This window comes from Gopherus evgoodei, chromosome 7 (genome assembly GCF_007399415.2).
Source record: "Gopherus evgoodei ecotype Sinaloan lineage chromosome 7, rGopEvg1_v1.p, whole genome shotgun sequence".
Classification (NCBI taxonomy): Eukaryota; Metazoa; Chordata; order Testudines; family Testudinidae; genus Gopherus; species Gopherus evgoodei.
The window spans coordinates 100211038-100236561 of NC_044328.1; the positions used below are offsets into that span (position 1 = coordinate 100211038).

General features: G+C 51.9%; 2 protein-coding genes across 7 annotated transcripts in view; one reads left to right on the top strand and one right to left on the bottom strand.

The window, feature by feature from the left end:
• Positions 1-1094: 1094 nt before the first annotated feature.
• Positions 1095-5433, bottom strand: NUDT22 (nudix hydrolase 22). 2 transcript variants are annotated; one of them, XM_030568447.1, is made up of 6 exons: positions 4624-4710; positions 2964-3477; positions 2618-2725; positions 2443-2540; positions 1677-1770; positions 1095-1432 (listed from the first exon to the last, which is right to left on the bottom strand). In XM_030568447.1, the coding sequence occupies exons 2-6, from the start codon at positions 3429-3431 to the stop codon at positions 1328-1330; spliced, it is 873 nt and encodes a 290-aa protein (XP_030424307.1). In that variant the 5' UTR covers positions 3432-3477; positions 4624-4710; the 3' UTR covers positions 1095-1327. The 2 variants fall into 2 exon arrangements, with proteins under 2 accessions (XP_030424307.1, XP_030424308.1); XM_030568448.1 differs by lacking the exon at positions 2964-3477 and having other exon boundaries at positions 4624-5433.
• Positions 5434-12073: 6640 nt separating this feature from the next.
• DNAJC4 (DnaJ heat shock protein family (Hsp40) member C4) overlaps positions 12074-25524 on the top strand; it is an 82267-nt gene continuing 68816 nt past the window's right edge. For 3 of the 5 annotated variants that reach the window (XM_030568450.1, XM_030568451.1, XM_030568456.1), the window contains exon 1: positions 12074-12143. In XM_030568450.1, coding sequence (XP_030424310.1) covers positions 12125-12143 — 19 coding nt within the window. In that variant the 5' untranslated portion in view covers positions 12074-12124. Of the gene's footprint in view, positions 12144-14321; positions 14451-16361; positions 16383-25524 lie in introns of those variants that run through there. The other 2 variants (XM_030568452.1, XM_030568455.1) reach the window with 2 other exon arrangements.

A 25524-nucleotide genomic window follows, 5' to 3' on the forward strand; every position in this document is an offset into this window, starting at 1 on the left:
GAGCCGATTAGGGGCTGAGCTGCCCTTGGGCCGGCTGAGACCAGGATTAATGTCTCCAGGGCCCCAGCATCCCAGGACGCCTATGGTTGATGCCTCCAGCCATGAATGTAGTGTCCATAGGTGTGCAGGGACATCCCCATCCACTGCCCAGCTCTGACTGGGGAAAGATCCTGCCCATATTTAACTGCTAGACCTCACTCACCCCAGGATAGAACCCAGGAATTTTGATCCTTCTCTACCTGAGCGGGGTGTGTGTGGTCCAGTGGTTAGAACATGGGGTTGGGAGTCAGGACTCCTAGTTTCTCTCCCTGGCTCTGGGAGCGGAGATGGGGCAGAGGCCTTTGTATTATCATCATGAGTGACTAGTGCAGGGGTTGGCAACCTTTCAGAAGTGCTGTGCCAAGTCTTCATTCATTCACTCTAATTTAAAGTGTCGCGTGCAGTAATACATTTTAACGTTCTTAGAAGGTCTCTTTCTGTAAGTCTATAATATATAACTGAACTAGTGTTGTATGTAAAGTAAATAAGGTTTTTAAAATGTTTAAGAAGCTTCATTTAAAATTAAATAAAATGCAGAGCCCCCCGGACCAGTGGCCAGGACCCGGGCAGTGTGAGTGCCACTGAAAATCAGCTCACCTGCCGCCTTCGGCATGTGTGCTATAGGTTGCCTACCTCTGGACTAGTGCTATATCCAGCCTTGGGGCAAGAGGGCCGGCTGAGCGGTTGCCGCATGGTAAGACTGGACAATGCAGACCAGAGAGCTGGGGAACCATCAGAGTCTCTGGGATGCACCAGCTTCCCTCTGGGGCATGGGATTCCCCTAGAGCTCATGTAGCCCTTGGGAAACGGGTTATAGTGTGTCCTATCCCCCAGCCAGTGCCCCCTAGAGGGGAAAGCCCCAAATCCCATTCCACACTCCCCTGAGCTAGCCAGTTGTCTCCCCTCAACACACACACACTTTCCAGCTCTGATGGCAGCTGGCCGAGATCATCCAGATAGCAGGGTATGGGGAGGTGCTGCTGCCTCCCTCCAGGCTGGGCCAGGCCAGTGCACTCTGGGAAATGGGATTATGCCAGAGGCTTAGCACCTGCCACTGCTGTCAAATAATAAGTTCTTTATTGGGAGATGGGTTCTCAACAGCCATGGCTAAAACAGCCAGAATTGGGCCCTGCCCCTGGAGAGGTGAGTCGGTCCTGCAGTGATCCCCCTCCTGCTGGCTCCACAACATAGGGCTGGCATGTGCAGAGAGCTTGCAGGGTCTGTTGATGCCTAGTGTGGCACAGAGAAGCCCCCATGGTGGCCGGGGGGGGGGTCAGTCCCCTTCCTGTCACTGCCCCCCACCCTGCACCAGGGTGTAGAGTCTGACAGCCCCCTTGGCAGACGGGCACAGCTCCCTCCACATCTCTCCAGTCTGCTCCAGAGTCAGGACGTCCTGCAGGGGAAGCACAAGGACACCACGGGGTCAGTGCCAGGGAGCAGGGAGGCAGGATACCTGCCAACACCACCCGGATCTCATGCGGGACCTTTATCGACCACGGGAGCTGGGAGAGCCAAGACTCCCGGGTTCAATTCCCAGGTCTAAGAGGGCACTGGGCTCCAGTGGATTAGAGCATGGGGACTGGGAGTCAGGACTCCTGGGTTCTATTCCTATCTGCCAGGCTGTGCCCTCCCCTTACCTCTCTCTTGATAAAGATGATGCTGGTGGATTCCTGAGCTTCAGGGCCCCCGATCTCATATCTCTGCTTCACCTGCTCCGACGTCAGACTGCACCTGGGACATGGGGCAGCTCCATTAGCAGAATGGAGACAACTGGGCCTGAGGCCAATGGCAGCTGCACCTGTTTATTCTCTGTCCCTATGGGCAGCAAAGTCGAAGCTTGGCCTTGTGATAACAGCTCAGGACACCTGGGTTCTATTCCAAGCTCTGCCACTGACTCTCTATGTGACCTTGGACAAGTCGCATCCCTGCTATGTGCCTCAGTTTCCCCATCTGTAAAATGGGGATAACGATCCTTCTGTCTAGTTAGACTGCAAGCTCCTCAGGGCAGGGACCATCTCACTGTGTCTGTGCGGCAGCTGGCATGATGGGGGGCCCCCGAACTCAATCAAGGTCTGGGTAGCACCTGACACAATGTGAGGTCCCAATCTTGGTGCCATGCTAGTATGTTTATTTTATCTGGGGAGGATATGGTAGAGGAAGCCAGGGCCCCGGGATGTGGGGGGAGGTTGCACCCCAATTGTTGATTGGCTCTATCCCATCAATCACCAATTTCAGGGTTCCTCTAGCTTCTAGATCCAAACAGTCAGGACATGGGTTTAAGCCAGCAGTTGAATTAACAGTGCCTGAGCCAGATCCGCCAAAGCAGACTTCTGCCTCCTGAGCTCTCCCTGTGCCTAGCGTAGCCCTCCTGGGCCTTTCTGTGCACTGAATTAGCCCCATTACCTGACATAGAACTCAGCACTGGCCCGACCTGCGCTGGTCTGGTTCCGAGCGATGCCCAGCAGCACTGGCTGGCTTAGGGTAGGCAGTGGCAGGTTGACCTATGGAGCAGGGATACGGGTTAGTGAGGGGCAGCAGAGCACAGAGACACCAACAGCCAATACCCCACATCTCTCACCTCATCTCGGATCTCCCGCAGGATGGAGGTGAAGATCTCCTTGACAACCATCTGTCTGGGGAGATCCTGCAAACGGATGGATTCTTCTGGGACATCCCCCACCACAGCCTGCAGCAGAAAAAGGAGCCTAGGGTCAGAAAATGCAGCCACCTCTGAAGTGGAACACAGCAAGGGAGGTGGATGCCAGGGAAAAAACATTCCTGCACTTACAGGGAGTCCAGGAGATGTGCAATGGGGGCAGGAGGTGGGAGTTAAGGTTTCCCAGGGTGGAGGAGAACTGGCTGGCTTACGGGGTCTGGGCCTGGGGTCTGGGCCTTTCCATTCTAGGGGTGCTGGGTGAACCCACCTGTGGCTCAGGATGTCCCCCGGGGATGTCTACGAGGCCAGGTGCCTCGCCCACCCTCAGGCTGCGCCGTAGGAAGACGAAGCAGTCATTGGCTGTATGCACCATGGCGCCCACTCCCAGCGGCTCCGCCAGGTAGGCCTGACTGTCCCCAAAGTCCTGCCGCCCCTGCTGCTGGAGGTGTCTGGCCATGCCAGCCCGGTTGGTACCAAGGAAGTCCTTGTAGCAGGTGAGGCCCAGACAAAAGGTCAGGGAGCCCCCATCCAGCTGGGCTGAATGCAGCCGGAATTTGGAGCCGTTGAAAAGCCAGGGACTGTGGCGGCACCGGGCCTCCCAGACAGCGTCGATCCAGGCCTGGCCCCCGGGCAGCTGGCGCCGGTTGTAGGCTGGGGAGAGCTCAGCCCGCACTGCCGTCTCTGCCAGGCCCTTGGGAGATGGACACTGAAGCATGATGGAGATCTCAGGGTCCATGGTGCTTCCCTGTGCCCCCCCACCCCGAACACCAGGCTCAGGGCATCTGGGAGGGAGGAAAAGATGGGGATCACTCAGTTTCTGTGCCAGACTACCACCCCCTCACACACACCCTAGCGTGCCAAACCCATGGGTACCAAGGCCCCCCACTGCCCTAAAGAGCTGGTTCCATGGGCACTGCACCCCGCCCCCCGAGAGCTGGTCCCATGGACACCACATGCCCCTGATTGCCCCACGAATGCTCTACCTCCCCACACTGCCCCAGAGAACTGACCCCGTGGGCACTGCATGCCCCCTTACTGCCCAGGAGATACAGGCCCATGGATGACACCCCCCCTTCCTCTACTGCCAAGAGAGACCTGGCCCCAGGGGCACCAAGCCTCCCCCATTAACCCAGAGATCTGACTCCCCCTGTCCCAGAGAGAGGGCCCCATGGGCACCACACCATGGCCACTGCCCCAGAGAGAGGGCCCCATGGGCACCATGCCCACTGCCCCAGAGAGAGGGCCCCATGGGCACCAAACACCTCTCCCCACTCCCCCAGAAAGCTGGCCATATGGGCCCCAGATGCCATCCCCTACTGGCCTGGCGAGCTGGTTGCATGGGCACCGCACACCTCCCCCATCCCACTGAGAACCCCCTTGCCCCCAGGATGCATGTGCCCCAAGGCTGCCCAGTGCATGGAGGGGATCGGGGTGGGGATTGAGCATCAGCCATTTCCTAGAGGGGCAGTGCTGCAGGCTCATGCCATCCCCTCTGACGGAAGGAAGGAGTCCTTGGGCTGGGTGGGGTCATTAGGGGCGAGACCCTAAAGTTGCCAGTTAAACTCCACACACGTATAGCTCTGGGGCTGTACTGATAAGAGCAGGGGGGTGAGGGTGGGAGCCAGGACACCTGGTTCTATCTCCAGTTCCAGGAGGGGAGTGGGGTCTAGCAGTTAGAGCTGGGAGCCATCTCCCCGTCTCTATTCTCCTGGCTGCCCATGAATCGGACACCCCCACAGCCCCCACCTCCCCGGGGGCAAGGAGCATAGGGAACGGGGCTGCTGCCGGCTGATCCCAGCCCTGTGGGGCAGCCTGCCCCTGGCACCTTGTGGGGCCATTCACCCCACGGTACAGCCCGGCCCCTGCGCGGGAGCCCCCGAGCGCGCCGCCCCCTAGCCCCGCGCCGGGCTCAGTGCCAGACTCGCTACCTCCAACTCCAGCTCCACGGCCCGGCCCCAGCCGCCCTCTTCCCGGAAGTCAGCGGCTGCCTGCGGCCGCGCTGATTGGTTCAGCAGGGCTCTAGCTCCCTGCCAGCTGTGCCGCTCTGTGGCTTCGGTATCTGAATGGGTGATGCCAGGTCCCTGCCAGCTGTACCCCCCCGTGGCTCCAGTAAGCGGCTGGGCGGCTCTGGCTCCCTGCCAGCTGTGCCGCTCCGTGGCTCTGGTATCCGTCTGAGTGGTACCAGGTCCCTGCCGGCTATGCCGCCCCGTGGCTCCAGTATCCGGCTGGGTGGTGCCAGGTCCCTGCTGGCTGTGCCGCCCCATGGCTTTGGTATCCGGCTGGGTGGTGCTAGGTCCCTGCCGGCTGTGCTGCCCTGTGGCTCCGGTATCCAGCTGGGTGGCTGGGACAAAGTGGGAATGTTCTTAATGTTTTCTCTGAGTGCTGTGTGGGTGCCTCAGTTTTTCCTATGCATTTCTCGAGTGTCTAGGGGTGTGTGATTGTTGCAGAGCCCTCAGGGCCAGTGTGATGCTGTCTGCACAGGGAATGGCTGACACCTGGTCTCCTGGTAACTGATGGCCTGAGCCCCTCTTCTGCAAAGGTGCCAACTGAAGGTATTGGAGAACAAAGAGATCAGGTGACCTCCTGGCCCAGGAAAGAGAAAAAGGCAGAGGAGGGGCTGGAGAGTTTTCAGTTTGGAGCTGGCTGGGAAAATGGAGGGGAGTCCAGAGAGGTCTCTGGCCTCCCTGAACCCCCACGATGGACCTGACTGAGAGAGTCCTGTTGTCTGTACCTGCAAGACCTGTTTTGGACTGTGTTCCTGTTGTCTAAATAAACCTTCTGTTTCACTGGCTGGCTGAGAGTCATGGTGAATTGCAGGAAACCGGGGGTGCAGGGCCTTCTCTCCCCGAAACTCTGTGACAGTGGCTCTAGCCCCCTGCCGGCTCTGCTGCCCCGTGCTCTGGTATCAGAGTGGGTGGCTCTAGCCCTCTGCCAGCTCTGCTGCCCTGTGGCTCTGGTATCAGAGTGGGTGGCTCTAGCCTCCTGCCGGCTCTGCCGCCCCATGGCTCTGGTATCAGACTGGGTGGCTCTAGCCCCCTGCAGGCTCTGCCGCCCCGTGGCTCTGGTATCAGACTGGGTGGCTCTAGACCCCTGCCAGCTCTGCCGCCCCGTGGCTCTGGTATCCAGCTGGGTGGCTCTAGACCCCTGCCAGCTGTGTTGCCTGATAGCTCTAGTGCCCAACTGGGTGGTTCAAGCTCCCTGCCTATTCCACCCTATGTCTCCAGCATCTGGCTAGATGGCTTAAGCTCCCAGACAGCTCCTTCCACACCACTTTACGAGACGCGTTTCAGTCACCAGGGGATTCCAATGGGCAGGAATGACATGGGTGTGGAGCCAAAATATGCAGTGTGTGGCCCTCCCCCTTGCGGACAGGATTGTACCTACCCCCTGGCAGAAATCAGAGGCATGTGAGTTTATCGTTCATGTTTGGCAATGCTTGTCATGGCACTGGAGCACCGCTGATGTGACTGAACTGTGGGAGGGGGGTGGGGTCTAGTGGGTTAGAACAGGGGAGTTGAGAGTCAGGGTGCCTGGATTCTATCCCCAGGGCTGGGAGAGAAGGTGGGGGAAGTCAGGACTTGCCAAACTTCTCCAACTCTATTCCACTCATTAGCAGCTCCATTCTATCCCCCATCCCCAGCCAAGGTCCCCGGTCTGTGTTTCCCACTGTGATTAACGCTAATTAGTACCAATTACAAATCAGATTAGACATAGCTTTTCTGGGGCAGATCTCTAATGAATGGAACCATTGCAAACCTGAGGGGGACCTGCATGCGCACACTCACATCTCTCCTCTCACAGCTTGTGAGAGAACCCAGGAATTCTGTTTCCCAGCCATTCTGCTTTAACCACTAGACCCCACTCCCCTCCCAGAGCTGGTGAGAGAACCCAGGAGTCTTGATGACCCAGCTCCTAGGAAAGAAAAGTATCTTATGGTCAGCAGTGGGATAGTGGGAGCTTGGACTCCTAGGTTGTATCCTGCACTGTGGTCCAGTGGGCTAGAGCAGGGGGGATGGGAGTCAGGACCACTGGATTTTATCCCCATTCTGAGAAAGGAGTGGGGTTTGTGGTTGGAAGGGGCTCTTTGAGTTCATCCTGCACTCTCGGCATAGTTCTGCCACATTGTTGCTATGGGGGCACAGTGACAAGGGCTGTGAAACCCTGCTCCAAATGTCTATCCTGGGGTGAGGAAGGGGGAGCCCCATCTGAGTCCATCATCTATTCTACCTACTCCCTCCACCTCCTTTGGGGGTGGGGCCACACAACCATGAGTCCTAACCCTCCCCTGGACTCCTAGGTTCTAATCCTGGCTTTGCCAGCAACTCTGGGCAAGTGGTTTCCCTCCAGGGCTAACTCTGCCTCCAGGTGTGTATTAATGACTAGGGGGCATGGACCATGAGAGCTTCAAAGCTCCCAGATGGCAAGAAACCCCAGCCCTCTCCCCCCTGCATTTATTAACCTCCCTGCCACATGGGGGGGCAGCTCTCCCTGTTGCCCCCGCTCCGTGGGGCATAGCTGCCTCACTTCCCTGGCAACCGGGCTCCCACAGCATCTCTTCCACTTGCCAGCCCTGACTGGGCTCATTGTCGGGGAGCCCCTGGCCAGGGAACACGGGGGGCATTGTCCCCCGGAACAGGATGAGGTCATCGCAGCCATGCTGACAAAAGGGGGATTGTTGCCAACAGTCTTGTGCCCCCCCTCCTGGTCTCGTTCCCGCTACACCATTGAAGCTGACACAGAGCCCTGGATCTGCTTAGCTACTGCCTCCCCCTTAGAGTCCCTGTGCTGGCTTTGAGCTGCTTTGCCTGGGCATTTTGCCTCATGTCAGCCATTGAATGGGCACATGCTGGGCATGGCAGGTCCCTTGGGAACTCAGAGCAGGCCCTTTACATCCATTAAATCAGTTATCTATGCAAAGGAGAGGAATGACTGGTGTGGCTAAGGTGCTGCATTGAGGTACAGGACATTTGGGCTCAATATCCATTTCTGACACAAACTACCTATGTGACCCTGAAGAAATCATTTTGGTCAAGATCCACAAGGAGACTCAGGTGTCTGCCTCTGTAGGTACATAAGTTCAACAATTAAGTGCCACTAACTTTCCCCAGACCCCCACTCAGCTGGCACCTAACTCCATAGACATAGTCCTTATGTCACCCCACAGCTACTGAGCTGCTCAGAGCCCTTGTTCCCTCTTCATCTGCAGTGGGATTCTCAAGCTTTACTAGACATTCCCCGTAGCAGGGTCCCATCCAGCAGACGTGCTCAGAGCACACCTATCAGGCAGCGTGTGTGTAAAATTGCCAGTAGCTCAGTGGTCAGTGCACACACCTGGGATGTGTGACACTCAGCTTCAGCTCGGTCTCCCACAACCCAGCAGATCGCCCTGACCACTGGGCAACAGGTGGGCTTGGAAGGGCAAGGTTTTGATCAGCAAGTTTGGCCAGACATCGATTTAACCTACACACACAAACTGACAAACATATTTATATTGATAACTGCAATGTACAGACAGGTAAAGTAAGAGAAATGCGGCTTGAGAACTTAGCAGAGTTTGATTTAAGTGTATTTACCTGGTATATTTGGACATGTGATGTTGACAATTGGTGTTTTAACGGTTATAGAGCTTTAACTTTGAAACCCAAATTATTGCCATTAATTAATTATTGTCTAACCGCCCCCCATTGTCTGATCTCCACCCATAATTTCCTGCAACTGTGAACACTTACATTGATTTAAAAAAGCTTACAAATAATCATGGATATTATCTGTCAAACTTACATAGGAATTAGACAGCAGAAGATGTATATATACACATGCAAAAATCGTACTCTGCCAAGCCTAGCTCTAGGGTCTCTCTCCACCATTTTCTTCTGTTAAAGCTGTTTCATTTGAATAAATCATTAAATATTTATTGGAGCAGGAACCCAAACCTGCCTCATCCCAGGGGAGTACCCTCAGGACCGGCGCTAATGTTTTTAGCACCCTAGGCACACGGTCATTTCACCGCCCTGCGCGCTGGTCCCACGGCTCTGGTGGACCTGCCGCAGGCATTCCTGCGGAGGGTCCGCTGGTCCGCAGGCGTGCCTGCAGAAGGTCCACTGGAGCCACGGGAGCAGCGGACCCTCCGCAGGAATGCCTGCGGCAGGTCCACTGGAGACGCGGGACCAGGGGACCCTACACAGGCACGCCTGCGGCAGGTCCACCGGAGCCGCCTAACCACCCCCCACCCCCAAAATGCAGCCCCCAAATAATCCTGGCACCCTAGGCGATTGCCGGCCCTGAGTACCCTAACCGCTGGGCTATTTGGTATGATGGAGTTTCTGTGCCTTTATACAAGAAAGGAATATCCAGTCTTAGGCTCCTGGCTCCAGAAAAGGATTCATGGCTGAGAATCCCAAGCAGAGGGAAGTACGTGGAGGCCCAGCTCAGTGGGAGTTAGGTACCTAAACATCTTTGTGAATTTGCTCCCTAAGCTCCCTCTCCCCCTGTGCACTTCACTCCTGGATAACTTAAGTGAGTCACTGCTCATATGGTTGGCTTCTGAGAATTCCTGTCCTCAGTGCTTAACTCTCCCCATATAGTGCATGGATACTCAACTCAAGGCTCAGGATGCCACTAGGCAGCAGGGCACCTAAGAGTTAGGCATTGCAACACTCAGCATAGCAATGCATATGTTCCTTTTTGGGTCTAGCCCTTCAGTCTCTCTGTGCCTCCATTTCCTCATCTGCAAAATGGGATAATAATCCGTCCTTTGGGCAATATAGACTGCAAACTCTTTGGGGCATGAACAGATTCTCACCGTATGTCTGTGCAGTGCCCAGCAGAATAAGGCACTAATGTTGGCCTGGGTCTATGAGGCACCTGGCACAATGAAGTGCCCTGATCTTAGTCAGGTTTTGTGCTACATCCACCACAACAAGGGCTTGATCTCGATCAGGGTCTGTGCAGCACCCAGAAGACCATGGTCTCAGCTGAGGCCTCTAGCTGCTACAATCACTCAAGCAGTAATAAAGATGTTTAGTTTTAAATTGAAGCTAGTAACTTTAAAAAGCAATGGGACATTTGCAAGGTTCACCACAACTTCCAGAGTTCTTGTAGTGAACAGCTTTACAAGAGGATTGGAAGGGACATAAACACTCATGTGTCAAGGTTTAAGCCAGTCTCTATTAGGGGTTGGATCCAACCTTCATGAGGGCAGATTACTCCATATCTGCCCACTGTGGGATTCTCACACCTTCTCTGAATCATCGGGTTCTGGTCTCTGTCAGAGACAGGACACTGGGCTCAAATGGGCCATGACTCTGATCCAGTCTGGCAATTCCCATGTTTCCGACTGTTATGGGTGAGGTGAAAGATTGTTCAAACTAGTTGGTGTAAACACTGCCCTTCATTTGGGACACATGTAAAAACAAATACACTCCTTTTCAGGTGGCTGACATGAGTGAGGAAGGAATTTTACCCCCATGCACAATTGGCCTGGTTTGTTCTAGGTTGGTTTGGCTTTTTTTGCATTTCTCTGAAGCATCAGGGATTGGAGACTGGACACCAGAGAGGGTAGGCCAGGCTCCAAGGTGGTTCAGAATCCAGTGAATCCTCTGTCTAGCTGCTTGCATGGGATCCAGCTGATCATCAGATTTAGGGTCAGGGAGAAATTTCCCTCAAGTCAGATTGGCAGGGACCTTTGTGTTTTTTCACCTTCCTCTGCAGCATGGATCACCAGTGGGAGTCATCTGTCTGACCTCATCAATCCCTGCTGTCACAGGGCCTCGGCAGGGCCAGTGCAACCCATTAGGCAACCTAGGCGGTTGCCTAGGTCACTAACATTTGAGGGGCAGCGACTGCAGCGGCCGGACCTTCTGCCGCCTCTGTTGGGGGTGGCATTTTGGGGGCGAGACCTTCTGCCGCCTCAGGCGGGGGTGGCATTTTGGGGGCAGGACCTTCTGAAGCCTAGGGTGGCAAAAAAGCTGGCAGCGCTCCTGGGCCTCGGGCATAAGTGGCAGTCTGGCTTCTCCTGTTCTTTGCCTGCAGCACATAACAGTTTAGTTTCTTGAGGAGGACTGAAATGCTTTGGTCAAACTAAAGTCATTGGGATCAATATAGGGGTAAGTGAGCAAAACTAAGTGGCCTGTGCTGTACAGGAGGACTGACAGGCCCTTCTGTCCTTAAAACTCTATGAAACAACAGGGGCCTCCACCCCAACCACAGGCATATGTCACACTGCCCAAAACAAAGTGCATGTGGTGGGCAGAGGTGTTTGATGGGTATCATTTTATGAGGTGTGCATGAGAGAGAGAAGCTGAGAAGGATCAGAAAGCCAGGGGGTAGGTGTGTGGATGTGAGAGAGAACTTTTTGGGCTAAGTGCTACCTGAAAGAGGCTTAAGACTGTGAGCAAAGCTGCACTAGCCATGGAGACCAAAAATGTTACCTAGCTTCAATCCTGACATTACCCTGAATTTTGGCTAACTGTGGGGGTCAGAAGGGAGCAATGCTACATTACATTCTACCCACAGAGGCAGACAGCTGAATTCTCTGGCATCTGCCCATTGCTGCTTCCAGCTGATGCACCATCATTGAGGCCAAGGCAGCGCAGGGGAACACAATGGTGCTCAGCTGCTCAGTGAACCCTAATAGTGGAGGGGAGCAGCCATGCAGGGAAGGGGGGCTGGCAGGGAAACAGAGGTTGATTTAACAGCTGTTGCCATTAGTGTCTGTTCCGTGCTGGGGATCCTGAATGAAGGTGGCGAGGTGGAAGCGGTCGCAGCAGCCGAGGGGAGAGCGTTGGAGGGTTTCAGCAGGCCAGAGACGTAGGAGGGCAGCACTGGGGAGCATGGGGACTATATGTGTTAGCGCAGGCAGGGAGCTGAAGTCTGTGTTCCAGCTCCCACCCCCTCATAGTGGGTCCTGAAGATCTGTTTGGGGGCTAGGCAGCAGAAGGGCCCGATCTCGGGTCTACAGGCTCCTGCTGCCTTACAAGCGGCAGCAAGTCAGCGAGGGGCTGGGGCTAGAACCCAGGCGCCCCGGCTCCCAGCCCCCACTGGCCCCCCAGAGCTGGGACAGAACCCAGGCGTCCTGCCTCCCACCGAGGGGCTGGGGCTAGAACCCAGGCGCCCCGGCTCCCAGCCCCCACTGGCCCCCCAGAGCTGGGACAGAACCCAGGCGTCCTGCCTCCCACCGAGGGGCTGGGGCTAGAACCCAGGCGTCCCGGCTCCCAGCCCCCACTGGCCCCCCAGAGCTGGGACAGAACCCAGGCGCCCTGCCTCCCACCGAGGGCCATTGTCCCAGCCTAGTGCCGGGCTGCGGCGCGGAGCTGCACCCCGCCTCCGCTACGGCGCCCAATGGCTGGGGCTGGGGGCGGGCCCAGGCCGTCGCCCCGCCCCCCGCTTCCTGACGGGCGGGGCCGGGCAGCTGCCGGAGGAGGCCGGAAAATGGCGGCTGGGGCCCAGAGTGAGTCTCTATGGCAACCGTGTCCCCCCCTCCCCCTCGTGCAGGCTCCTTTGCCCCCTCCCCTGGGCGTTCCCTGCCCCCGCAATCCGTCCCCCCCGCTTCGCCCCCTTTTATCCCTTGCAGCCTCCAGTGTTGCCCACCCGCAGCATGTGGGCCCCACACCAGTGCCCCCGCCCCCTGTAGTAACTTCTCCATAACTGCCCCCCCTGCAGCATCTGCCCCCTCCCCCTGCAGCAGCGTCATCCCCCCGTGGCACCGGCACCCCCCCACTTCTTGCCGCCCGTCCCCCTCCCCCCACTGTGGCTCAGTCCCCCTCCCCCCACTGCATTATGTCCCCCCACCTCCACCCCCAGAGCCCTTTCTCTGGCAGGGCAGGGCCCTTCCGGGGTGGGCAGAGCTGTCGGCTCGGCTCACACGCTGTGATTTACCCCTGTTCCCAACTGGCTGGTGAAACCCAAAGTGATTTAATGGAAAGGGGCCTTTCTGCTTTGGGAGGGGGCAGCTGGACACACCTGGAGGGCTGGGTTTGGGCCTTAATCAGAGCCCAGAAGTCCAGGGGAGCTGTGGCTGCTCAGCACCTCTGGGCATCTCGAGTCAGGCACCAAAATCTCCAGCCGCCTTTGGGATTTGATTTTTAATTCCCTTCTATTTATCAGTATGTGTATTACAATAGTGCCTAGAGGCCCCAACACATTGTACTGGGTGCTGGACAGCTGTGCTGGATGGAGATTGGGCCCCCCAGGCACTGCACAGACCTGATTGAGACTGGGGCCCCCATTGTGGTGCTGCACAGACCCTGACCAAGAGCAAGGCCCCCCCATTGTGCTAAGTGTTGCACAGACACACAGGGAAATACAGTCCCTGCACCCAAAGTGCTTACAGTCTAAACAGACAGGAAAGATCATCCCATCTTTTATAGACAGGGAAACTAAGGCCCAGAGAGACTGAATTACTTGCCCACACAGGGAATTTCAATGGCAGAGCCAGGAACTGAGCCCCGATCTCCTGGGTCCCAGTTCAGTGCTTCAATCTTGAGTGACATTGGACAAGTCACTGCCTCTCTCTGTGCCTCAGTTTCCCCATTTGTAAAAAGGGGATGATGATGCTGGCCTTCTTTGTAAAGTGCTTTGAGATCTGCTGTTGAAAAGTGCTAGATAAGAGCTAGAGATTATTATTTAATCACAAGACCATCCAATGTTTAAATGATTGAAATCTTTCCTTTAACAGTTTTTCCTCTTATAAATTATTTGTATTGTGACCTGAATCAGGATCAAAGCCATGTGAACAGCATTCTTTGTTCATATGGGTGGGAGGCTGATTGGGCGTATGTGTGGATATTTACCCAAAGAATCTGTTTCTATTTGATTGTGTTGTGGTTTTTTTAATGTCACAAAGACATTTCTTACCGTGTTTTGTAAAACTGAACATTCTCTGAGTTTAAGGCCCAAATTCAGTATGTTATTATTATTTTTTTTAAAGTTAAATCCAGGTGTGGAGCAGAGTTTGTCATTTGGTCAAAGTAGCTTTGGTTGTGTTGCATGCAGAGAAGGGCTTCTAGACTGATGAGAGGAATGGAGAGCCAATTTTATGAGAGGAGACTGAAAGAACTGGGCTTGTTTAACCTGGCCAGATGAAGGCTGAGAGGGGATCCGGTTGCTCTCTATAAATACATCCTTTTGGGAGGGGATCCCAGGGTGGGAGAAAAGCTATTGAAGCTAAAGGACAATGTTGGCACAAGAGCCAATTGGAATAAAATGGTCAGGAATAAATTTTAGCTGGAAATGAGAAGAGGGTTTCTGCCCATCAGAGGAGGGACGTCTGGAGCAATCTCCCCATAGGAGCAGTGGGGGGGCAAACAACCGAGTTAGTCTGAGTATGGAATTTGATACATTTATGCCCAGGATTATATGATGGTGTTGCCTGCAGTAGCTGGGACTGGACTCAGTGACCCCACAGGTGCCTTCCAGGACTATGTCCAAGGGTAATTGACTGGTGCTGATTTTGTTGGTCCAGACTGAAGGGCAAAGAATCAGATTTTAAAAAAGATTTAGGTGCCTAAGGATGCATTTAGGCAGATTTCAGTATTCCCAGAGGGGACCTAAGTGGTAAAATTGGGAGCTAGGTTAAACGCTTCCAACATGTGAGCTAACGCTTCCAAGGCCATCCCTTTTATTCTAGTCCAGACAAGGCTTTGGTGTGAGGAATTCCAGGAGAGCAGTTTGATCTAGTGGCCAGAGCACTGGACTGGGACTCAGGCTACCAGCGTTCTGTTCCTAGCTCTGCCACTGGTCTGCTGGGTCACCTTGGGTACGTCTCTTTACTTCTCTATGCCTCAATTTCCCCATCTGTGAGAATGATACTGACCTTTTGTAAAGCATTTTGAGCTCTGCATAAGAAAGGTGCTATAGAAGAGCTAGAGTTTATGAGGATTATCAGCTATTCTGTACAGAGCGGTGGTTCTCAAACCTTTTTTTTGAAGCCCACTTGAAAATTGCTGAGGGTCTCAGCAGACCACTTTCCAAATGTTGTTTGTACCATTAGCTAACTATTGTAAAGCGCTTTGGTTAAAAGCACTCTATAAAAAACCCCTTAATAATACTTAATGTTTTTTGTTCTATAAATAAAAGCACACAACTCATATTTTAATATCAGTAGTCTTACTTTTCTAATGTGATGGATGTGCCCTTCCCCCCCGAGCATCCCCCAAGCTGGGACTGGGAAGGAGGGGGTCTCTCCCTCTCTCCCCCACTGCAGCAGCCCCTGAGCTGGGGCTGGGAACTCTCTCCTCTGCTGTGGCAGCCCCTGATCTGGGGCTGGGAAGGGGGAGGGAGTCTCTCCCTGGCAGCCACAGCCCTGGAGCTGGGGAAAGTTGCCTATTGCTCTGACCACCACATCCCAAATTCCCCCCACTCCCTCTTCTCACCCCACGGCCCCCTCCCACCTACTCCCTAATCCCCCCAAGGCCACCACCTCATCTTATATGTGTGTCTTCTTCAGGGTCCAGGCACCTAATTAGTGGAGCCACGCCTGCACGACTCCATTAATTAGGTGGGTTGCCCTTCATTCTCTTGTGTGCAGCTGCCCAGGTGTACACCTTAGAAGGAACTGTCCGCGGACCACCTGAATGGCAGTCCACAGACCACAGTTTGAGAACCTCTGGTATAAAGCAATGCATCTGGGGCTGGAGCCATCTCATATCAGAGTTTCTTGTTTCATCACCTGTAATCTGCTGGCTTCAGTGGATCTGCACCAATTTACACCATCCGATGAGCTGGTCTTTAGTGACTGGGATTTTGAGGGCATTTCTGAGCCAAGGAGCAGCCCAAGCCCATTAATAGAACTATGCCATGGTGGGAGTTTTTTCCTTTAAGCATCAGTTTTGAGGTATTTTTAGGGGACCTCAGAAAAATATCACGGATTAAAGGTGTTAATATTTGTGAGTGAAACAAGCAGAGAATATTATTTCTTTTGTCAGTGGCTCTCCTCATGTGGAAGCCGTTAAAGCACTGCTCTTTTCAGAGTTGAAATAAATCGCCCTCGAGGGAGGTTTCTTTTGCTGGTGGGCACGGATACAGAAAATATCCTAGTTGTGGCTTGCCTAAAACTCAACTGGAAAGGAAGGTGGGGAAAGAAAACCTAAACCATAGAGCAACTGGGCATTAAATACTGAAGCCTGTGAAGTACTGAGCACTCTCAGCTCCCTGAACCATAAGTAGGAGCCCAGCATCTTTCAGCATATTGTACAAACCGGGAAATAGTGAGTAGAAGTAGGGAAGTGATTTTACCTCTGAATATGGCATTGGTGAGACCCATACTGTGTCCAGTTCTGGCATCCACATTTTGAAAGGGAGAAACCAGAGAATGTGCAGAGAAGAGGCACAAAAATTATTTGAGGGCAAGGAAAAATTGCCTGACAGTGAGCGACTTAAAGAGCTCAATGTGTTTTTCAGAAAGAAGATAGCAAGGTGACTTGATTACAGTATGTAAGTACCTTCATGGGGAGATAATCTTGGGTACTAAAGGGCCCTTTTGGAGAGGGAAACAGAGCAATGGCTTGAAGTTAAAGCCAGACACATCCTCATTAGAAATAAAGCTCAATTTTTTTTTAACAGAGAGGATGGTTAACCCTTGGAACAAACTCCCAAGGAAAGTAGTGGATTCTCCATTTGAACTCCAGAAACGATGTCTTTCTGGAAGATGCTTTAGTCAAACACAAGTGATTGGACTCAATATAAAAGGGTAACAATGGAATTCTCTGGCCTCTTCTGTATAGGAGGTCAGAGTAGGGCCTTGTCTTGCTGGTATAGCTCTACTGGCAACCCCCCATGTAGAAGCAGTTTATAGTGGAAAAAAAGTCCTTTTGCCAATATAGTTTATACCAGTTCCCCAAGTGAAATAATCTATTATAGCAAAAACTGCATCGCCAGGGTTTTCGCTGGCACAACTGTATAGCTACGCCAGCAAAACTTCTAAGCATAGGCCAGGTCTAGATGTCCTAAAGTTTCTCGTGGCTTTAAAATCTGTGTATCTATGTTGTAGTTATATCCCAGCAGGCCTTGTGCAGTTTGGCTGTACCACTGGATGTTGTGTTTTCCACTCACCCTGCTGAGGGCTGCTCGAAAAGCAATGGGATTCAACTGCTTGGGAACTCATGTCTCCTGTCCACATAATGTTCTCTGCAGCCTGGGTTCAGTGGTTCTGTGTTCCTGATCTCTGGAACTTGCAGTAATAAATGTGAGATTTCTGAGTCTGGGTAAGGTGGCAAGGGCTGGAGGGAAGAGCCCCTCTCTCTCATTAGCAGGAGGATTGGCAGTTGTTATGGCACTGGAATGAGGCTTTTTGCTGAGTGCCAAACAGCCTGTCTGAAGTGGGCATGTTTGGACTGATGTAGGTAAGTGCATGCAAACCCCCAATGCACTGCACTGCTGCAAAATGAAGTTTACACGGTCCCACTTACTCAGCTTCCAACCCTGACGTTCCACTGGTGCAGTGGGCATCATAAGGCATAAAATCCCCATGACAGAGAGTGTGCACAGAGGAGGCCCTTATGCAAGTAGCTGCGGGCATGCTTCAACAGAGCAAGTGATCTACCAGATGCGTCACTGAGTCGTGCTGGTATTTCCATCCAAGGGCCACTCTAGCTCTTCCACTGCACGCAGGGGCGGCTCTAGCTTTTTTGCTGCCCCAGGCACGGCAGTCAGGCAGCCTTCGGCAGCTTGCCTGCGGGAGGTCCCTGGTCCTGTGGATTCGGCATACCCGCTGCTGAATTGCTGCTGAATCCACGGGACTGGCAGACCTCCCGCATGCAAGCCACCAAAGGCTGCCTGACTGCTGCCCTCACAGGGACCGTCAGAGCGCCCCCTGCGGCTTGCCGCCCCAGGCACGCGGTTGGAGCACTGGTGCCTGGAACCGCCGCTGACTGCACACCCCTGTGTTTGGTAATAAGGGTGCTCAGAGTGGATCCCTGCTGTGTGCAGGCCAGCTGTGTAAATGCTCTGCCCCTCCTTTATGAAATAGGCCATGGAAGGTCTAGTCTGCGAGGTTGGTTTGTGCCAGTACATATGATTGTCCTGGATAGTGTGGCCTATCCTTCACTAGGAGAAAAGGTGTGTTCTTACTATGTGTTAGCCAGCAGGTGGTAACTAACACCAGGGAAAATACGACAAAGCTGCTCAAATATTTGACATAACCGTTTTCTCAGTATTTTTGTTCTGAAAGTAATTATTTTACTATTTAATTTTGAAATTGTCATTTTGTTTTGATGAGGTTGAAATGTTTGGTTTCTTCTTTCGTTATATTATAATTTATTTTGTGTCAGCCCAGTGCTTAGGATAATAGGGTTCTGGTCTGTGACTAAGGCTCCTAGGCACGATGGTAATACAGATAATAGAACAGAATGTATAAAAACTGATAAAATCATAACAGCCGCACTGAAATGTCGTTCTGATGTTAACAAAAGAAAGTATTTTGGAATTTTCATTTCATGGTCTATTTTGATTTTGCTCTGATACGGGAAGAAAAGAAATTTGGAAATGTTAGAGTTTCTCACAGAATGGAAATTCTGAGATTTGATTTGATCCACGCTGAAGACAGTATGTAGTATTAACAAAAGGGCTCTGCAGTTAAGCAAACAAAGATCTAACAAGATCCAATGGCTGGAATTTGAAGCTAGACAAATTCAGACCGGAAATGAGAGACAAATTTTTCCAACTGTTGATTGATTGTAGATAGATTCAAAGAGCTTGGCTTGTTTAGCCTAGCCAAAAGAAGGCTGAGGGGGCATATGCTTACTCTTTATAAATATATCAGAGGGATTAATATTAGAGAGGGAGAGGAATTATTTAAGCTTAGTACCAATGTAGACACAAGAACAAATGGGTATAAACTGGACACTAGAAAGTTTAGACTTGAAATTAGACGAAGGTTTCTAACCATTAGAGGAGTGAAGTTCTGGAACAGCCTTCCAAGGGGAGTAGTGGGGGCAAAAGACATATCTGGCTTTAAGACTAAGCTTGATACGTTTATGGAAGGGATGGTATGATGGGATAGCTTAATTTTGGCAATTGATCTTTGATTATCAGCAGATAAGTATGCCCAGTGGTCTGTGATGGGACGGAATCTGAGTTACTGCAGAGAATTCTTTCCTGAGTGCTGGCTGGTGAGTCTTGCCCACATGCTCAGGGTTTAGCTGATCGCCATATTTGGGGTCGGAAAGGAATTTTCCTCCGGGGCAGATTGGCAGAGGCCCTGGAGGTTTTTCGCCTTCCTCTGCAGCGTGGGCCATGGGTCACTTGCTGGTGGATTCTCTGCAGCTTGAGGTCTTCAAACCACAATTTGAAGACTTCAATAACTCGGACATAGGTTAGGGGTTTGTTATAGAAGTGGATGGGTAGGGTTCTGTGGCCTGCTATGTGCAGGAGGTCAGACTAGATGATCATATTGGTCCCTTCTGACCCTAAAGTCTATGAGTCTATGAGATTCTCAATTGCTGGCAATTTTAGAATCACAACTGGATTTTGTTTTTAACAGATCTGCCCTAGTTCAACCAGGAATTAGTTCAATGCTATGGTCTGTTATACAGGAGGTTAGACTAGATCAGAGGTGGGCAAACTATGGCCCATAGGCCACATCCGGTCCATGGGACCGTACTGCCTGGCCCTTGAGCTCCCAGCTGGGGAGGCTATCTCCCGCCCGGCCCCTCCCCTGCTGTCCCCCCTCCCTCACAGCCTCAGCTCACCGTACTGCCAGCGCTCTGGGCAGCACGGCTGCGAGCTCCTGTTGGGCAGTGTCGCGGCATGGTTGGCTTCAGCTGGGCGGCGCAGCTGTCAGACATGCTACTCTGAGCAGCGTGGTAAGGGGGCAGGGAGCAGTGGGGGTTGGATAAGGGGCAGAGGGTTCTGGGGGGCTGTCAGGGGACAGGGAGCAGGGGGCAGTTGGATGAGGCAGAGGTTTGGGGGGGGCAGTCAGAGGATGGAGAACAGGGGGAGTTGGATAGCCATGGGAGTCCCAGGGGGCCTGGCAGGAGTCGGGGGTGTGGGTAGGGGTCAGGGCAGTCAGGAGACAGGAAGCAGGGGAGGTTGGATGGGGGATCCCGGGGGGGGGTCGGTCAGAGGACAAGGAGCAGGAAGGGTTGCATAGGTGGAGGGTTCTGAGGGGGGGTGGGAGGTGGGAGGGGACAGATAAGGGGTAGGGGCCAGGCTGCTTCGGGAGCCACAGCCTTCCCTACCCGGCCCTCCATACAGTTCTGGAACCCTGATGTGGTCTTCAGGCCAGAAAGTTTGCCCACCCCTGGACTAGATGGTCACAGTGATCCCTTCTGCCTTTATAATCTGTGAATCTGGGAACATGTGTTAGCAGGTCAAGGTAAGAACTATGGGGGAGCTCAGAGTTTTCCCTGTCCTGACTCACATGAAAATTACAGACTGCCTTTTCTTCATTAGTTAACACAAAGTAACATCCTAACATGAGGTGAGAAAACACCTTTTTTTCTCATGTCGATGTATCCTTGGAATGTGTCTTTTAGCTATTTAACAAGTCTTTATCCTTTTGGTACGAGTCCAGCAAGCACCAGTATAACATGAATGAAAATGTACCAGAATAATATCAAATAATGTTCAGATTTCATTGCACATTCTCAAAGCAATTTACAAATGTTAAACATGCTTAAAAGTCTCCTATCAGGTAGGTCAGCATCCATCTGCAAGATTGTGATAAAAATACACAGAAGCTCAGATTGGGGTAATGAATTTCCCAAAGCCAGATACAGTTACTTACTGCTGGAGGAATTCTGCACCACTACTCAATGCAGAATTTTGCAGAAATTAATGTTGTGTGCGTAGAATTTCCCCACAGAAATGGGGTGCAGTGCTGCTTGCCCCCAGTAGGGGCTTCTGGACCTGGCAGAGCCCAGCTTGCTCACAGAAGACACTGCGGGGAGGGGAGTGGGGAGCTAGAGGGTTCCCAGCAGCTCCATCCAGTTCCCTGCACGCCCTGAGGCTGTGGCGGTGTGCAGGAAACTCCACACAAGCCTGGGACTGAACATCGGGCTCTTTCTCCTTCTGGACGCCTGGGCTTTGGGGCAGGGGATATCTGGGCTAGGGCTGGCCCTGTGGCTGGGCTCTTGGGGGAGGGAGTGTGGATTTCTGGGTAAGGGGAGGCCCTGTGGCTGGTCTCTGGGAGGGAGGGGGTGCAGGTATCTTGGAAAGGGAGGGACCTGCAGCTAGACTCTGGGGGGAGGCGGTATGGGTATGTGGGCAGGGGGGGCCTGTGGCTGGGCTCTGGGAGGGAAGGGGTTCGGGTGTATTGATTGCGGGGGCCTGCAGCTGTGCTCTGGGAGGAAGGGTTGTGGATGTCTGGCCCCTCAGCTGAGCTCGGGGTGGAGGTGCAGAGGAACAGGAACTGGGCTGTCATAGGGGTTTCTTTAACTCTCTGCTCCTGGGGGAATTTTTATGGTTGTTTGTAATGTTACAGACATACTTGCTGACAGGTATTTTGAAATAAATTTCCAAATAATTGCAACTGGCATGATTATGTAGTGTTATTTTGACAAATAAAATTTGCAGAAATGTAAAATATTGTGCACCAATTTTTATTTTGTTGGTGCAGAATTTTTAATTTTGATGCAGAATTCTCCCAGGAGTAACAGTTAGTGCAGGACTGCACAACATGTGGCCCGTGGAGGCTCACTGTGTGGCCCGCGGGGGGATTCTAAATCCCCCGCACACGGCGCTCTGCGGGCAGCCAAGAGCCCTTTAAATCCCAGCCGCGACTGGGAGTCAAAGGGCTCTGGGCTGCCTGCAACCGCGGGGAGCCCAGAGCCCTTTAAATCCCAGCCGCAGCTGAGATTCAAAGGGCTCTTGGCTGCCCGCAGCCATGGGGAGCCCAGAGCCCTTTAAATCCCAGCCGCAGCTGAGATTCAAAGGGCTCTTGGCTGCCCGCAGCCACGGGGAGCCCAGAGCCCTTTGAATCTCAGCCACAGCTGCGATTCAAAGGGCTCTGGACTGCCCACAGCCATGGGGAGCCCAGAGCCCTTTAAATCTCAGCTGCGGCCGGGAATCAAAGGGCTCTGGGTTCCCCCAGCCACCGGAGCCATGGGCCCTTTAATTTGCCCCTGAGGGCTCCCAGCCACCTCTTCAGCTGGGAGCCCCTGGTTGATTTAAAATCAAGTATCACCTCCCCACCCTCAACCTTTCTTTTTGGCCCACAGCTGTTTTGGTGGGGTGGCTCTGGGGAAGGAGAGTTTGTTTCCTGAGGGCTGGGCGGTGCTGGGGCAGGGTGTTTTCGCAGGGCCGGGAGGCGCTGGGGGGAGTGTTTCTGCGGGGCCGGGGGGTTTCGGCCCTCAGTTGTTTTCTTTGGAGTAATGTCGCCCTCGCCGCTTTACGAGTTGTGCAGGCCTGAGTTAGTGGATGAGAACCAGGAGTCCTGATGCACAGTCACCCTCCTATGTTAACCTCTAGAGCACATTCCCCCTTCAGCTGGGAATAGAAGCTAAGAGTCCTAATTCCTAGACCCCTTGCTCACTAGACCCCCCTCCCCTCCCATATCTGGGAAGAGAGCCCAGGTGTTCTTTCCCAGTCTCCTATGCTAACCCCTAGAACCCACTTTGTTCCCAGAACTGGGAACAGAACCCAGGAATCCTGGCTCACAGCCCCGCTGGTTTAACCACCAGAGTACCTACATTTTCATTTGATAAATGAAAAATTATAGTCCCTTGATACTATATGCTACACAATTCTGTGCCCTGATCTCCAGTCCCTGGAGCTATTTCAGTGCTGCTTGCTTTTAGCAGCTTTCCATTCATGTTGCTTTTTGGTGTGAATTTTTGCTGCCTCAGCCCCTTCTGTTCTAAATTCCTGCTTTCTGCTCAGCTATGGCCGTTCTCTCTGGGATGCAACTGGCGAGATCCAGGCAAGGAATAGTTTGATAGAGCACTCTGCATACTATAAGATTACTGAGAAAACAAATGGACTTGTGTTTCCCCACTGCTTTGTCTGCTGGTTAAAAAATGGTTTTAACAGTGAATTCATAGCTGGATTGAGTCTTGTGAGGGTGTTCTGGCTGAAAGGGGCCAGGGTTTCAAAATCAGCTCTGTACTCACAAACCAGCATTGTAATATTATTTCTTACTGCTACTACAGTAGTGCATTGGGTCCCCAGCTGAGATCACAGCCCCATTGGGTTGGGGTTGTGTAAGGCCTTGTCTGTATGCAAAAGCTGCACCCATGTAGCTAAAGCAATCCAGGCCCCCTAGCGTGGCTGGAGCTATATTTGTGCTGATTTCCTTAAGCGAAGGGGAATAAGCTATACTGGTATAAGGCACTTTTATCTCAGTATAACTGCGTCCACCCTAGGGGTTGGACCTGTATCACTATATCAGTAAAGAAATCACTGCCTTAACCACCAGTGATATTGGTACAAAATCAATGTGTAGATCAAGAGTCCCTGACTTTGGTCTGGACCCCATTGTGCTAGATACGGTACACACACATATCAAGAGCATATCTAAATGAGAAAATTGCTCTGATTATATTTAAGATATGATGTTAAATCATAGCAAATAGCCACATTGTCCCTTTTATTTTTGGTTTAAAAGAGGTGTATTTTGGTTTAGTGTAGGGATTCAGTTTTCAAAAATGCCTAAGTCCCATTTTCAAAAGTGACTTAGGAGCCAAAGTCACATTGAAAGTCATGTGGACTTGTTTACCTGGGTTAATTGACTGTTATAGCTCTACAGAGCACCAGACAGAACTCCCTGTGAGAACAGTTGATTCTGGAATAAAATCCCTCTTATTCTAGAATAGAGTGTCCACATGGGGGAGTTTTATTGGCATAACTACTATAGTGAAATAATTTATTCCTCTGTAACTATGCTGGGAAATTTCCCTGTGTAGCTAAGCCCTTAGTAGCTTCATAGGGAGAAAATCTTGGGTACAAACGGGCTCTGTAACCTAGCAGAGAAAGGCAGAACAAGACCCAGTGGCTGAAAGTTAAAACCAGACACGTTCCAATTAGAAATAAGACACCAGTGTTTCACAGTGCCAGTGATTAACCATTGGAATAAACTCCCAAGGGGAGTGGTGGATGTCGGGAAGATGCTTTAATCAAACCCAAGTTATTGAGCTCAGTACAGGGGTCGCTGATCTCACAAAACTAAGTGATTGGGCAACAAAATGGCAAATGAAATATAATGTGGATAAATGTAAAGTAATGCACATAGGAAAAAATAATCCCAACTATACATACAATACAATGGGGGCTAATTTAGCTGCAGCAAATCAGGAAAAAGATCTTGGAGTCAGTGTGGATAGTTCTCTAAAGATGTCCATGCAGTGTGCAGAGGGGTCAAAAAAGCAAACAGGATGTTAGTAATCATTAAAAAGGGGATAGAGAATAAGACAGAGAATATATTATTGCCATAAATCAATGGTATGCCCACATGTTGAATACTGCGTACAGATGTGGTTGCTTCATCTCAAAAAAGATATACTGGTATTAGAAAAGGTTCAGAGAAGGGCAACTAAAATGATTAGGGGTTTGGAGAAGATCCCATATGAGGAGCGATTAAAGAGGCTAGGACTTTTCAGCTTGGAAAAGAGGAGACTAAGGGGGGATATAATAGAGGTCGATAAAATCATGAGTGATGGGGAGAAAGTGGATAAGGAAAAGTTATTTACTTGTTCCCATAATATAAGAACTAGGGGTCACCAAATGAAATTAATAGGCAGCAGGTTTAAAACAAATAAAAGGAAGTTCTTCACACAGCGCAGAGTCAACCTGCGGAACTCCTTACCTAAGGAGGTTGTGAAGGCTATGACTATACCAGGGTTTAAAAGAGAACTGGATAAATTCACGGAGGTTAAGTCCATTAATGCTATTAGCCAGGATGGGTAAGGAATGGTGTCCCTAGACTCTGTTTGTCAGAGGGTAGAGATGGATGGCAGGAGAGAGATCACTGCCTGTTAGCTTCGCTGCCTCTGGGGCACCTGGCATTGGCCAGACTCGGTAGACAGGATACTGGACTAGATGGACCTTTGGTATGACCCAATATGGCCATTCTTATGTTCTTAACTGGATGAAATTCTCTGGTGGTCAGACTGGATGATTTAATGGTCCCTTCTGGACTTAAAAACTATTAATCTTTTATTCCCTCACCCCCCTCATTTGTTGGGAATTCTGGTCGAAAACTGAGGATCCAGCTGTACAGGCAGCTGGATGGGGATGTAAAGAAGCACTTTACCCAGCCTTGCAACAAAGAGGTTAGCCTGTGCTCCTGTCCCCTGCAAGCATGACTTCCACCCTCCTGGGTTACACACGCACTGAACTGGGAGCCTCCAGAGTTCAAAGTATGAGCTACCAGAACTTGCACCGAAGAGCCAAGGCTCTGTAGCTGTCGTTGTAACAGACTCATGCCCACCCACCGACCAGTGGGTTATACAAGTGTTTGTGTCCCTGCCGTGGGCAGAGAGCAGTAGTCTTTTTGTTAGTGTTCCACCTGCTTTGCAGAGGCTTTAATGTATGGGATGTATTGCCCACTAGCTTGCCTAAGTGCCGGCTGTGTCCTCTGCAAAAATTATGCAGTGTTTTGTCTGACAGCAAAGCCTCATCTAAGTATGAGAGAGGTTTGTGGCACTCCTGTGGCTACCATACCATGCAGTGCGCTGCCGAGGCAGGGGGCCGCGACAGTATGCTTTTTACCTTGCACAGAAATGACGCCACTGCTCTTAAGCAGCATCTTGAGCTAGGACTCCTGGATTCTGTTTCTGACTCTGAGAGGAAGTATTTCCTAGTGATTAAAGCAAGGATTTGGGAGCCAGTTCCGTTCCTGGTTCTGATAGAAAGCAATATCTTGAGATTATGGAGAGGGCTGTTGGAGCCAGGACTTG

Bases quoted from the DNA above. Each gene is read 5' to 3' on its own strand.
- NUDT22 (XM_030568447.1), bottom strand. From the start codon at position 3,431: ATGGACCCTGAGATCTCCATCATGCTTCAGTGTCCATCTCCCAAGGGC. The intron at 2,726-2,963 runs GTGGGTTCACCC...TTTCTGCTGCAG, and splicing joins GGGGACATCCTGAGCCACAG to GCTGTGGTGGGGGATGTCCC. The intron at 2,541-2,617 runs GTGAGAGATGTG...CCTGCTCCATAG, and splicing joins TGCGGGAGATCCGAGATGAG to GTCAACCTGCCACTGCCTAC.